Source organism: Chlorocebus sabaeus, chromosome 11, assembly GCF_047675955.1.
Source record: "Chlorocebus sabaeus isolate Y175 chromosome 11, mChlSab1.0.hap1, whole genome shotgun sequence".
Classification (NCBI taxonomy): domain Eukaryota; kingdom Metazoa; phylum Chordata; class Mammalia; order Primates; family Cercopithecidae; genus Chlorocebus; species Chlorocebus sabaeus.
Window position 1 is genome coordinate 43544247 of NC_132914.1, and position 14247 is coordinate 43558493.

At 36.5% G+C, this 14247-nt stretch overlaps 1 protein-coding gene across 3 annotated transcripts in view; it reads right to left on the reverse strand.

Moving 5' to 3' along the window:
* Positions 1–14247, reverse strand: part of SCAF11 (SR-related CTD associated factor 11) — an 83505-nt gene that overhangs the window by 46638 nt on the left and 22620 nt on the right. For 2 of the 3 annotated variants that reach the window (XM_008002961.3, XM_008002960.3), the window contains exons 2-3: positions 5099–5180; positions 2719–2876 (exon numbers count right to left, since the gene is read on the reverse strand). In XM_008002961.3, the coding sequence (XP_008001152.3) occupies positions 2719–2876; positions 5099–5159 (219 nt within the window). In that variant the 5' untranslated portion in view covers positions 5160–5180. Of the gene's footprint in view, positions 1–2718; positions 2877–5098; positions 5181–5268; positions 5355–14247 lie in introns of those variants that run through there. The other variant, XM_037997234.2, reaches the window with a different exon arrangement.

Genomic DNA, 14247 nt, shown 5'->3' on the forward strand with positions numbered 1-14247 from the left:
TAAATGCAAATTGTACGTTCTCTTATTATGCAGATTTCCAACCACTGTAAATCTCACTTTGATTTCTACTCTACTACTATAAGTGAACATTCATTCCAGCACTTTGGGAAGCTGAGGTGAGTGGGCCACTTGAGGTCAGGAGTTTGAGGCCAGCTGGGCCAACTCGGCAAAACTCTGTCTCTACTGAAAATACAAAAAATGAGCCTGACATGGTGGCATGCGCCTGTAATCCCAGCTACTCAGGAGCTGTGGCACAAGAATCGCTTGGCCTGGGAGGCAGAAGTTGTAGTGAGCTGAGATGGTGCCACTGCACTCCAGCCTGGGTGACAGAGTGAGACTTTGTCTCCAAAAAAAAAAAAAAAAAAAAAAAGGTGAACATTCATAAAATTGTAAACCACAGACCAATTTTTAAAAAATATTTTAACTTCAGGCTATCCCTTGAGGCACTTAAAAATTTTAAGTTTAGAATCCTTGTCTTGTACAGCAAACAAATATTAACATAGTGAATTAAATGAAATGAAACGTTAGAATGTGTATGAAAGCCTAGGCATAAGGCATGGCCTGTTAGAAGACTGAAGACACTTATTCCTGATCCTGAAATCCGAAGTAAACTGTAAACTTTGCTTTCAAGATGGAAGGAGATTGACGGAAATGAGAGGATGGAGCTTAATTTATAATGATGAAAAAAAGGAATATATTCCTGAATTTGAAATCTGCTTCTATTTGTGAAAGCACTTACATACTTCAAACCATACCTATTTTTATCACAGCAATAAAAGATTCAAACTGAAAACTTAGTCTACATGATTTTTTTTAGCCAGCATTCACTTATAATTTATAATAAGAAATTTATTAATAGATTGTTCTCTTGTTATTGCTCAACTGAAAGGTTTATTTAACTGATGACTGCTATCCCCATCAGGGACAACAAAATAATTCAGAATGTTCTGTTTATTCTCCCCTTTAAAGGTTAATTACCTTTGTTTGAACACTACCACAACTCCTCCCTGCCTACCCAGCATCAGAGTTTATGATAGCAGTATAAAGATAAGCACTTTCTTTTGAAATTTTGAAAAATATTACATGCGGGAAAGGTGTTGGCTGCCATACCATGTATGTTATCCAGTATTTTCAATTTAAAAATATTCAACAAGAGTTAAAAATATAGACAAGTTTGCCATTATCTAGTAGAGTTGAGGATGTGCATCATCTACAACCCGTAATTCCACCTCTAGATACATACCCTAAAGAAACCTGGAGGCCGGGCGCGGTGGCTCAAGCCTGTAATCCCAGCACTTTGTGAGGCCGAGACGGACGGATCACAAGGTCAGGAGATCGAGACCATCCTGGCTAACACAGTGAAACCCCGTCTCTATTAAAAAATACAAAAAAAAAAAAAAAAAACTAGCTGGGTGAGGTGGCGGGCGCCTGTAGTCCCAGCTACTCGGGAGGCTGAGGCAGGAGAATGGCGTGAACCCGGGAGGTGGAGCTTGCAGTGAGCTGAGATCCGGCCACTGCACTCCGGTCTGGGTGACAGAGCAAGACTCCGTCTCAAAAAAAAAAAAAAAAAAAAAAAAAGGAAACCTGGAACATGCACATCAGGGTAAAAGTTGTGTGAAAGATGCACTTGAAGTTGCAAGAAAGGATGGAGAACAATTATCTACTTATTACATACACATTATAATTTTCTTAGAGAAAAACATATACTCAGATTAAGTTGCTGAAGTTCACAATTATGTGGTCACCAAATACAATCTTATAAAAAGCACTGTATTAAAACCTTCCACCCATCCAGCAATATTATTTCTTTACCCGAACCAAAATCTCTAAAAAAATTTAACCCCAATTATGTAATATGCAATTAATTCCAACGTATTTAAGAACAGCTAATGTTAAAATATTTTTAAGATATTATCTTCTTTACTCATTTTTACAGACAAATATTAACTCAGAAAATATAGCATGATTAAAATGAACAATAATTTTGTACCTAACATTTCATAATAAGGCTTATATTAAATTAATATTTACTTCAAAGTATCTGGCCCAAATTGAGTCAACATAATACAGTAAAAGTCACGAATGTCTTGTTTCTTATTTGCCGTCTATGACGGTAATATCTCTATCTGAAATTAGTCCATACTAAATTAAAAACAGGAATTAGAAAATCAGTTCTAAATTCACTTCTGCCTCTTAAACTATGAGATCTTGACCAAGTCATAGAACATAAAATCCAAGTTTCCTCATCTGTAAAATGGAAGGACACTATCGTATCTGCTCTGGTTATTCCACAAGGCTGATATAAAGAAGAAATCAAATAATCTATGTGAAAAGTCCCTGAAAAATACAAAACAAAAAGCAGACAGAAGGTGTTATTAGTGATAAACAGATATTATCCTATTAAGTACAGAGTAAAGTACACTGAAAAATTAATTACTGCATTTCTACCAGAAAAAAAAATGGTTTGATCTGTTCTTCCTGTAAGGTTATTAACTTTTTAAAAAAGAATATGCATTTAAAATGTTATTTGCAAAGTAAAAAGCTGATAAAAGAAAATTAGAAGAAAATGACTGACAGAATTTGAATAATAAAAGGAAATTTGTCCAAAGTAGGAAGAAAATACATTACTGTGAAATAATTTATGAAAGGCAGTATCAACTTTTTAGGTGAAATAAAATCATGCTAGGAAATTAAAATACATTAATGTGTCAGACTTACCTCTGCCCATTTAAGAATACAAGTCATACAGAAGACATGATTACAGCTTTCTGGAAAACCAACTTCCTTTTCTAATAGACAATTAAGACATATTGGGCATCTGTCAGCCTCACTGTACAACAGACCAGTGGGAACAGTATTATCTCCGTTTTCTTCACCTGTTAAAGTAAAACAGCCATATGTGCTTTCAAGTTCTCCAGACCAAAAATCTTGCATTTCTAGGAGTATAGTGGATTAGATACTCTAAAGGGCCCTCCTACTATAAAGCAAATAGATCTTAAATAAATTATAACAAACATACTGCTTGAGCCCAACATTTTCTTGTATATATTTTTTAACGGGGAGTGAAACAAACTTTTCATTAATTAAATTTAAAGTGAGTAATATTCACACAGTTCAAAAATTTAAGAGCAAATTTCTCATTCAAATTTATCCCCATCTACTAACAACTAATCCAATAAGTAACAACTGTTAAATTTCTTTTGTGTTCTTCCTAAGAATTTTTAATGTACAGAAAAACAAACACTAATGCAAACTCTTCCATATTCCTTCCTTTACACAAATGCAAGAATACTATACACACCAGTCTGCTTTTTCCTTCATTCAAATCTATTGATGGACATTCACTTGTTTTCAACTTTTGGCTATGACAAACAATGTTGCAATAAAAATTTAGTTATTTCACATTTTTAAAAGTATATCTGTAGCGTAAGTTCCTAAAAATGGAACTGCTAGAGTAACATGTGTATACATTTGTATTATGAAGAGGTATTGCCAAATTATTGTCCTTAGGATTTGTACTACTTTAAACTCCCACTAGTAATGTAACCAACTCATACAAAAGTATGCATCACTGGCTCATAAGAAAATAAAAGAAACTCTGAAATTGAAGATAAAAATAAAACAAAAATAAAGGAATGGTCAGCTGAAATGTAAACAGTAAATATCAAGCAAAGTTGGAATTGTCCTGAGCACAATTGTCCAAACTAGTGTTTAGATCTGGAGACTAAGCCTTAGAACCACTCCAGGAAGGAAAACTAATCCTGATAGACTCCAATGTCAAGCCAAGACTCTTAAATGGGGCTAAAGAGGTCCCAGCATGGACCTGGGAAGAAACAGATACAAATCCTCTACAGGAAAGAATACCTAAATTAGGCCCTTATAGATTTAATTTATCAAATGTGAGCTCCTAATCAAACATTACCAAACCTAAGAAAATAAGCTGTCTTGCGTGAGAAGCAGCAGGAAACACATTTAGAAATCCACTAACTTCAAATATCAGAAGTTTCAAACATCACATAAAATGGACAATCAGCAGATTAGATCCAAGAAAAATACTTGTGAATTAGAATATAAATCTGAGGAAACTAACTAGACTCTAGCAGACAGAAAAGGAAATATAAGACATAGCCTGTGAAACAGAGGTTAAGAAATGAGGTTACAGAAAGGTCTACCATACTAATTGAAATCCAAAAGAGAATAAAGGAAAGGCAGTAAAGAGGTAATGGTTGGGAAATGATTAAAAACATGAACCAACAGACAAAGGAAACACAATGTATACTGTTAAAAGACATAAAAACAACTCAGGCCTAGAAACAATGTAGTAAAACTGTAAAATATCAACGATAAAACCAAGACCTTAAAAGCAGAAAATGGGAAAAGATCACCTACGAAAAAGAATGATAATTAGACTGCAAAGAAATTTCCAGACAGCAAGGAAAAAAAATGATTAAATAATATCTTCAAAGTGCTAAGAGAAAAAAAACTATCATTCCAGAATTATATACCCAGTAAAACTATCTTTGAATAGTTTTAAGTGGATAAAATAGATACAAAAACTTAAGAGTTTACCACCAATAGACCTTGACTACTGAAACTTCTCAGATTTATTTTCAGAAAGAAAAGAAAAAAAGAGGAAATAAACTCAAGCAAACATTGCATAAAACATCATCTAACTGGTGGTGTCTGAAATAAAAGAACTCAAATAATGGAACTATAACCTATAAATTGAGATTAGGATGATCAGAGTTAAAGCATTCTTGGGTTCTTCTGCTGGCAGAGAAAATTAAATTAGCTTTAGAAGCAGAGGACAGTATTAAAGCTAACTTTTTTCTTTTTTAAAAAGACAAGGACAAAAACAAAAACAGTAATTCCTAAACCAGTAGAGAGTAAAGCTTTAAGAAAAAAGTAACAAATCAAAAAACTTGATCAACTGAAAATAAGATATGGGAAGAAAAAAATATGTATACTTAGGCAGCTTATTTTGGAATTTAAGAACAACAACAACAAAAAACTCCTATGTATTCTGAAATGTATACAAGTGAACAGTTTGGAAACAACTGTTTTGCTTTCAACAAACTCTATAAAAATGAAAAGTTACCTTCCATGTCTTCATACTTCTTATCTCCCATATTTAGGGTATATACAGTTTTCTTCTTCATTTCTCTTTGGAAAAGGGTTTCCTATAAGATAAATCAGAGAATTTTTATGTTTGCCTTCTTCCAATAATATCAATTTTAAAAAATCCTAAACTGTAAGAAATTATCTTACACATAAAAGAACACAGTACGAGCCAAGCCAAACAGTTTGTGGATAATCCAGTACTCTTTATACTCCTTGCTATCCAAATGCACAGTCTTATTGAAATGAAAAGCCTTGGCCATGCACGGCGGCTCATGCCTGTAATCCCAGCACTTTGGGAGGCCGAGGCGGGTGGATCACGAGGTCAGGAGACTGAGACCAGCCTGGCTAACACGGTGAAACCCCGTCTCTACTAAAAACACAAAAAATTAGCCAGGCGTGGTGGCAGGCAGCTGCCCGGGAGGTCCCAGCTGCTCAGGAGGCTGAGGCAGGAGAATGGCACGAACCCAGGAGGCAAAGCTTACAGTGAGCCAAGATTGCGCCACTGCACTCCAGCCTGGGCGACAGAGCAAGACTTTGTCTCAAAAAAAAAAAAAAGGAAAGAAAAAGCCTTATATAACTATTAAGCAACAAAGCCTAAATGATACATTTTGTGGCACAGACATAAATGCAATTGAAGCTTAAGGAACAGAGATCAATTTGGAATGGAGTTTTCAGAGAATGTGATAGGTTGTATGTGTTGAGGAACTTCAGGCATTCAAGGAGCAACATAGTATGGAGAAATAAAGTAGCATTTAGCTAGGCCAATCTCACAATTGAGTGGGTGAGAGAAAAGAGTGGGTGAGGGTGAGAGAAAGTGTGTGCGTGTGTTTGTGTGTGTGTGTATCTACCAAGGAAACAGTTGTGTGTATGTGTGTGTCTCTACTGAGGAGGGGGTTGGCATGTAAGCCATGAATTTTATCTGAAAATCACAGTGAGAGGTAATGAAGAAATAAGCAGAGCAATGTAAATCAAGTGTGGCTAGATTATAGATGGATCACTAATGACTGAGAACCTCAGATTCAATCTTACAGATTCTCTGAAGAAGAGTGACAAGATAAAAGTGATACAAGTGGATTTTTTTTTAAAAAAGATTGATATGCCAGCCAAGTATGGATTGGATTACAATGGAAAGAGATTATAAGCAGAGAGATTTGCATAAAGTAACTGGCTGTGAAGTAAATTTGAAAAGCACGAAATTAAAGGGCTGAAGAATTTCTGAGATTTGGTGAGCAAATACAGTGAAGGAGACAATATTATCTTGACCTAAAAGACTAGGAAAATGGTGCTTATAAAGAGGTAAAAATGAGAAAGTGGGAAAGGATGTTAATTTGGCAGTCAAAGGGAAGAAATTTATACAGTAACATTTTTTTTTAATCAACTCTTTTTTCCTAAAAGATGGGGTCTTGCTATGTTGCCCAGGCTGGTCTCCAACCCCTCGGCGCAAGCGATCCTCTTGCCTCCACCTCCCAAAGTGCTGGAATTACAGGCATGACCCACTGCATCTAGACTTAAATCAACTCTTACTATTCCTTCCTGAACTGATGAAAGACATAATTGCAATGAAATGTCCAAATATGCATTTATATCTAGGCACAAGAAATCCCTGATTTCATCAGTTGTGATTCTCCTATATGTACGTGAATTGATTTTTCTATTAGTTTCTAAAACAATTTACATATGGTAGTTTCTACATTAAGGTATGAACTGCCCAGGAAAATTCCCTATTTGGTTAAATAAGGAGAAATACAAAGTCCCACACTTACAGTTCAAAAACCAACTGTAAAAGCAGAAGAAACTTAGTAGCATATGTAAGAATTAAAGGTTGTGGCAGATTAAATACAACCTCAAAATGAGTGAGCATTAGAATCTAAAAAATTTTTTCAATCCAATCAATCTGACAATAAAAGTTGGATGAGGAATATTTCCCACTCTTAGCCTATGTGTGCAACATTTGTTTTAGTTCTGGTGCAAACTCACTTGTTTTAGTTCTGGTATTTAAGGACAAACAACATAATGATAAATGTACAGGGAAGATGACTAAAATGGTGACAGCCCTGGAAACCCTATCACATGCAGAAAGGTAAACTAGTAAGAATGTTTAGTTTGGAAGAACAGAAAGCTTAAGAAGAACATTAGCAATTATCTTCAAATAAAATGAACTGTTCTGAAGGGAGGTAGAATAATCTATCAATGAAAGTATTCAAGCAAAGGCCCAATGACCTTTTGTGGGATTTTTTTTTTCTGTTTTTAGCTCCAAGATTTATAGAATACTATAGGTATACTAGTCAATTCTTTTAGTACTGAACAAGGCAGAAATCTCTACCTTTATGCTCCAGTGGTGAAGACAAAATAAACAAAATAATAAGTAAAATATCTAATATGTTAGATGTTGAGAAGTGCTATTGAGAAAAATTAAAAACAGTGTGGCTATTAAGGAATAAAAACAGAGGAAGCTGTTGTTTCATACTGAATACTCAGGGAAAGCTTCTGTGATAAAGGGACATTTGAACCGGCAATCAAAAAGCAGTAAGGGAGACAGGCATGTGAATATCATCCAGGGCTTCCAGGTTGAGCATTCTTGGCAGAGAATAGCCAATATGAAAGTCCTAAGGCATGTCTGGTATGTTCAAGGAACAACAAGAGATGAATGACTAGAATACAGTGAAAGAAGAAAAGTAGTAGATGAGGACAGAGAGGTAATATAAGATCATGGAGCACCTTCTAGGCTAAGGTAAGACTGGCTTCTCTGAGTGACATGAGTGACTAGCGGTTTCTGAACAGAGGAAGCAAGGGAAAAAGTAGAGGCCAGCAAGAAGACTACTGCAATAATCTAGGAGAGAGATAGATGTGGCTCATACCATAGTGGTAGCAAAGGTGATGAAATGTACTCAGATGTCAGATGTTTTGAAAATACAGCCATCAGGATTTGCTGGTAAATTCAATGTGGAGTATTTGTTAGAGGGCAAGGATCCAGGATAACTCCAAAGTATTTTGATCTAAGCAGCTCAAATGATACAGCTGATTGAACAGAAGATTATTATTTTAAAAATTTAGATATGAAATTAGTATGGCCATTATGGAAGGGCACATAAAGGCTCCTCAAAAAAACTAAAAATAAGCCAGGTGCTTATAGGTGTGCACCTATAATCCGTTACCCAGGAAGCTGAAGTGGGAGGACGATTTGAGCCAAGTTGCTCAAGACCAGTCCAGGGAACAGAACAAGACCCCATCTCAAAAACAAAAACAAACCTAAAATAGAACTACCATATAATCCAGCAATTCCACTATTGGGTATATATCCAAAAGAAAGGAAATCAATATAATGAAGAGTTATCTGCAATCCTATATTTACTGCAGCACTATTCATAACAATCAAAATATGAAATCAATCCAAATGTCTATCAATGGATGAATAAAGAAAATGTGGTATATATACACAAGGGAACATTATTCGGCCACAAAAAGGAATAAATCCTATCATTCGCAGCAACATGAATGAAACTGGAGGTCATTATGTAAAGTGAAATAAGGCAGGCACAGAGAGAGAAATATCGTATGGTCTTGCTCATATGTGGGAGCTAAAAAAGTGGATCTCATGAGAACAGAGAGTAAACTGGTGATTACAAGAGGCTGGGGGCCACGGGATAAAATGAGGTTGATTAATATAAAAATACAGTTAAGATAGAAGAAATAAGACCCAGAGTAAGGTCTATAGGGTGACTATAATTAATCTACTGTATATTTCAAAACCAGCTAGAAAAGGAGAATTTGAATATTCCCAGCATAAAGAAAAATGTTTAAGGTGATGGATATCCCAATTACCTTGGTTTGATCATATATGAATGTATCAAAGTATTATATATGTACCCCCAAAACATGTACATGCATTTTGATACACCTATTATGTATCAAGAAAAATGATACATCTATTATGTATCAAGAAAAACTTTTTTAAAAATTCAGAGTTACAGGTTAATCTCCTTGCTATTCATGCAGAAAGGCAGCATCAGTACCACCTAGGAACTTGTTACAAATGCAGGATATCTCAGGTACCATCCACACCGAGTGAATCAAAATCTGCATTCTGTCAAGATCTCTACATAATTCACATGTGCATTAAAGTCTGAGAAGCACTGCGCTAGACAACTTCCCAATTTACTTGCTTTTAGAGTTATATTGCACTGCTGTATGTTAAGTATAATTTTTTATTTGGGGAAATTCACACTATACTATCTCCTTCATTATCCTAAATATCTGAGAATTAAAAAAAATTAAGGTTGGAGTTAATTCAATGTGATAAAATGTCATTTGAAAGTTAACACAATATTTTAAAAACCTAAGAGATGTTCAGATGTAATATACTATCCCTTTACGTAAATCAATGATTTATTTGTCCTATTTAATAGTCTAACCTATGCTATTTTCACATTTCCTCCTTTGGCATACTAACCTCATATATAATTTATAATTTATATTTTAAACTGGGGTGTGTTGTGTATGCTTGTAATCCTAGCTACTTAGGAGGCCGAGGTGGGAGGATCACTTGAGCCCAAGAAGTTCAAGACCAGCCTGGGCAACACAGCAAGATCCTGTTAAAAACACACACACACACACACACACATATACACACACACAAACCTATAATTAGTATTTTATAGTAAGCACTGTCTTCTCTATTTTAAGACCCATATAGTGAAATATACATGAGACATTGAAAAACCTCAATAAAGTTACAGACTGCCTTTGTTAGAAATCTGCTTTAATGGCCAGGTACAGTGGCTCACACCTGTAATCCCAGCACTTCGGGAGGCCAAGGAAGGAGGAGCGTCTGAGATTAGGAGTTTGAGACCAGTCTGCCCAACATGGCAAAATCTTGTCTCTACTGAAAATACAAAAATTAGCCAGGGGTAGTGTCAGGCACCTATAATCCCAGCTGCTAGGGAGGCCAAGGCAGGAGAATTGCCTGAACCCAGGAGGCAGAGGTTACAGTGAATTGAGATCGTGCCACTGCACTCCAGCCTGGGCAACAGAGTGAGGCTCCATCTCAAAAAGAAAGAAATCTGCTTTCAAAACTGTTAAAGCATTCCAAAGTTTTAGAAGTTGCATGCTTTTTTCCTTAACATGTCCTGTATTAACTGTTTTTATACCTGAAAATGATTACGCCGTGCTACTAATTAAGTCATTTAAAATGACAGGAACTTAGCATTTTGTTAGATAAAAGTCCTAAGTCTCAGTTCAACAACTTATAAACTTGCAACTTGTCCTGTTTATCTTTTCTATCTGCTTGGACTCAAGTTTTCAATCTAAGGATCCGCACATATTTTTGAATAAAAGCTTTGCTTTGAATATCCCGTAACAGGAACACAGTAATACCACACAGAGTCATGGTCCTAGCCAGTAATTTGTGGTCAACAGACCTAAGAGGTAAGATGTGGTTAGGTAGCACTACCCTTCCGTGTAGTTACCTGAAAAGTTAGATACACCCCAATTTTGTGTTATTAACTATTTATGGCTCTATAATCATAAGTTATATTCTACCTATACTACTTATTAGTTCTACTAAGTTCTGTAAGTTAATTATCTATAAGTCAAACTGTATTTTCTTTTAATGGTTCTAAATTTACTAAATGGATGTTAATTCTCGATTTTCGGTAAACTTTCCTTTTCCGATTATTTTAATTTACAAATGTCCATCTTTAATGTTTCTTCCTAGGCTTTATCTTTCCAAGCTAAAATATCTTTTTAGTCTGTTACCCCTAATATAATGATCTAACATACTTCTGTCTTCCAGTTGCTCTTTTCCATTTCATAACATATTGTTTCTGCTAGATACCGAAAGTGATACTCCAAATATGTTCATATAATAATTAGGGAAGAATAGTCCAAGTTTTTTTTTTTTTGAGATGGAGTCTCACTCTGTCCCCCTGGCTGGAGTGCAGTGGCGCGATCTCAGCTCACTGCAAGCTCCGCCTCCCGGGATCATGCCATTTTCCTGCCTCAGCCTCCTGAGTAGCTGGGACTACAGGCACCCACCACCGCGCCTGGCTAATTTTTTTGTATTTTTAGTAGAGACGGGGTTTCACCGTGTTAGCCAGGATGGTCTCGATCTCCTGACCTTGTGATCCGCCCGCCTCGGCCTCCCAAAGTGCAGGGATTACAGGCGTGAGCCACCGCGCCCAGCCAAATGGTCTAAGTTTTGAATTTTATTTATCATATAAGAAATTTTTTTAAATTTGAAATTTAAAAAAAAGCACTGAAACAAATCAGTTTTTAGGAACTCAAAACTCATTTTCACACAGTAGTATACATGGAAATGAGAGTCCTAGTCCAGTCACTACACTGCATTCAAATAATGGTAGTGAGGCAGGGCACAGTGGCTCACACCTGTAGTCCCAGCACTTTGGGAGGCTGAGGCAGGTGGATCACTTGAAGTCAGGAGTTCGAGACTCGCCTGACCAACATGGTGAAACCCCGTCTCTACCAAAAATACAAAAAATTAGCCGGGTGTGGTACAATCCCAACTACAGGCTGAGGCAGAAGAATCACTTGAACCCAGGAGGTGGAGGTTGCAGTGAGCCAAGATCGCGCCACTGCACTCCAGCCTGGGCGACACAGCGAGACTCCATCTCAAAGAAACCTCCCCCCCGCCAAAAAAAAAAAACAAATAATGGTAGTGTATTAACACATTTCAGTTCTCTAGAATAGTGCTGCCCAACAGCGAATTCTTCTATCAAGCACTTCAAGTATGTACAGTGCATGTGAGAAACTAAATTTTAAATTTTTGTGAAGTTTTATTAATTTAAATAGCCAATGTGCTACTGTACAGCTATTTAAAAATATATTTAATAGCTGCACTGCTACTGTAGAGCACAGCTGTTAAAAACCTGTTTTAAGTTATATTTGGGATGCTAAGAATGTACATTCCATTTGAACAGCTGCTGGGCACCTCTAGCCTCAGGGAATCAGAAGTAGTCAGGGGTTCCTAATAATGTAAACTATTCTTTAGCCTAGTCTGGTTTGGTTTCAAATTACTACCCTTCTTTCCTTCTTTTTTCTTCCAAAGTGTGTTTCTTTCTGCTATTACAAAACAAAGCTCCTTTCCCTTCCAGTTCACTTCAAAACTCCCTCTCCCTGCTTGCTGTTCTTCAAGTCAGCCCACGGTACCTAAAGATATCTACATCCTGGTTAATACCACAAACTTTAGAGTCCAACAGGTCTAGATTCAAATCCTAACTCTACCATCATTCAATAATTGGCTGTTATCAAGATCATTATTATTCTTATTGTCAGAAACAACAGAGAAATAGGAAATAGTAATAACACTGTTGCTTGCCGTTTTCTTTGTTTTCCCTAAAGCAAATGCAAGGACTGAAAAAAGATAAATCAACATTACTAAATAACAACTAAATTGATCAAGTCTCCTAGTAGAGTGTGTATGTGTGTATGTGTGTGTGTGTGTTTTAAGAGAAACAGTCTTGCTCTGTCATCCAGGCTGGAGCGTGGTGGCATGATTATAGCTCACTGCAGCCTTGAACTCCTGGGCTCAAGCAATCCTCCTGCCTCAGCCTCCCAAGTAGCTAGGACTGCAGGTGCACACCACCACACTCAACTTTTGTTTTGTTTTGTTTTTTTAGACAGAGTCTCACTTTGTCACCCAGGCTGGAGTGCAGTGGTGCATCTCAGCTCACTGCAACCTCCGCCTCCCGAGTTCAAGCAATTCTGTGCCTCAGCCTCCTGATTAGCTGGGATTACAGGTGCCCACCACCATGCCTGGCTAACTTTTGTATTTTTAGTAGAGATGGAGTTTCCCCATCTTGGCCAGGCTGGTCTTGAACTCCTGACTTCATGATCCACCCGCCTTGGCCTCCCAAAGTGCTGGGATTACAGGCGTGAGCCACCGTGCCCGGCCTCAACTAATTTTTTTATTTGTAGAGATGGAGTCTCACTCTGTTGCCCAGGCTGGTCTCAAACTCCTGACCTCAAGCAATCTTCCCACCTTGGTCTCCTAAAATGCTGGGATTATAAGTATGTGCCACTATGCCCAGCCTCCTAGTGATATTTTGTCAAAAGGGTAGAATCAGATTCTTTGGTTACAAACAAAGAAGAGGGATATAAATGGCCATGAGGAAATATCACACTATTACCAACCCTACTCCTAAGCGCAATCTTGCCATGACAAACCCTACTATGGAAGAGTACTGATACGATAAATGAGAGACAGAGTTGAATAAAAGGGCAAGTAGGAGCAGTCTCTATGTTGGGCACACTTATGCCAAGGGCATATCAGTTCCCGGAATTACTTTCTAGTTAAGTTTCTAAAAAAGATTATCAGTGATCTGACTGCTTGTTAGCAGTTGATCAACAAAAGCAATTTCTAAGAATCTTTCATATTCACTTCCACCACTGTGGACCTATATTAAGAAAAGGACCAAGCACCATTCACTGAAGAACAAATTATCCTATTATCTTGTGGCTTACCAGATAAATGGAAAATTAAAATTAAAAGCTGAAGTCATCCACATTTACAGGTCTTTTAATAAAATCAGTTTCCTATATCAAACCAGGAAGTAAGGATATGTTTCAGAACGTCTCTAAAATTCCTGTGCAGTGTTTTCAACAGGAAGTGAGTGCCAAAATAATCCATAATGATGCATATCACCTCATACTATGCTCTACAATGGTCAAAAACCTAATTATTGAAACAAATCATGTTTTAAAGAGTAAAATGAATAAAAAATAAAACATTTCCAAAGTGAAAGGCAAGCCAGAAATCCTCAGCCAGACAATTAAGACTGAACTGAAAATAGGACAAGTTTTTCAAAGCTAATATATTTATTAAGTTCATCAAAAGTGTTCTAAAAAAAGAAATTAATTTTCCTGCTTCCTTCTTCATTTAATGTAGCATCATCTCTTTAACAGAAATTGTACTGTTGCATGCAGCAGGGTCACATATATGCTGAAAAAAATTACTGAATATAATTCCCAAACTGTATTTAATATGAATATGAGGTGATTAAAGTTGGCATTACATTCTAAAATAGATCAAAAGTGAGATCAGGGAGTTCCATTTCCAGGTAAGATGGAATAAACACATCCCACATTGTTAATCTCACTGAATGAAACTAC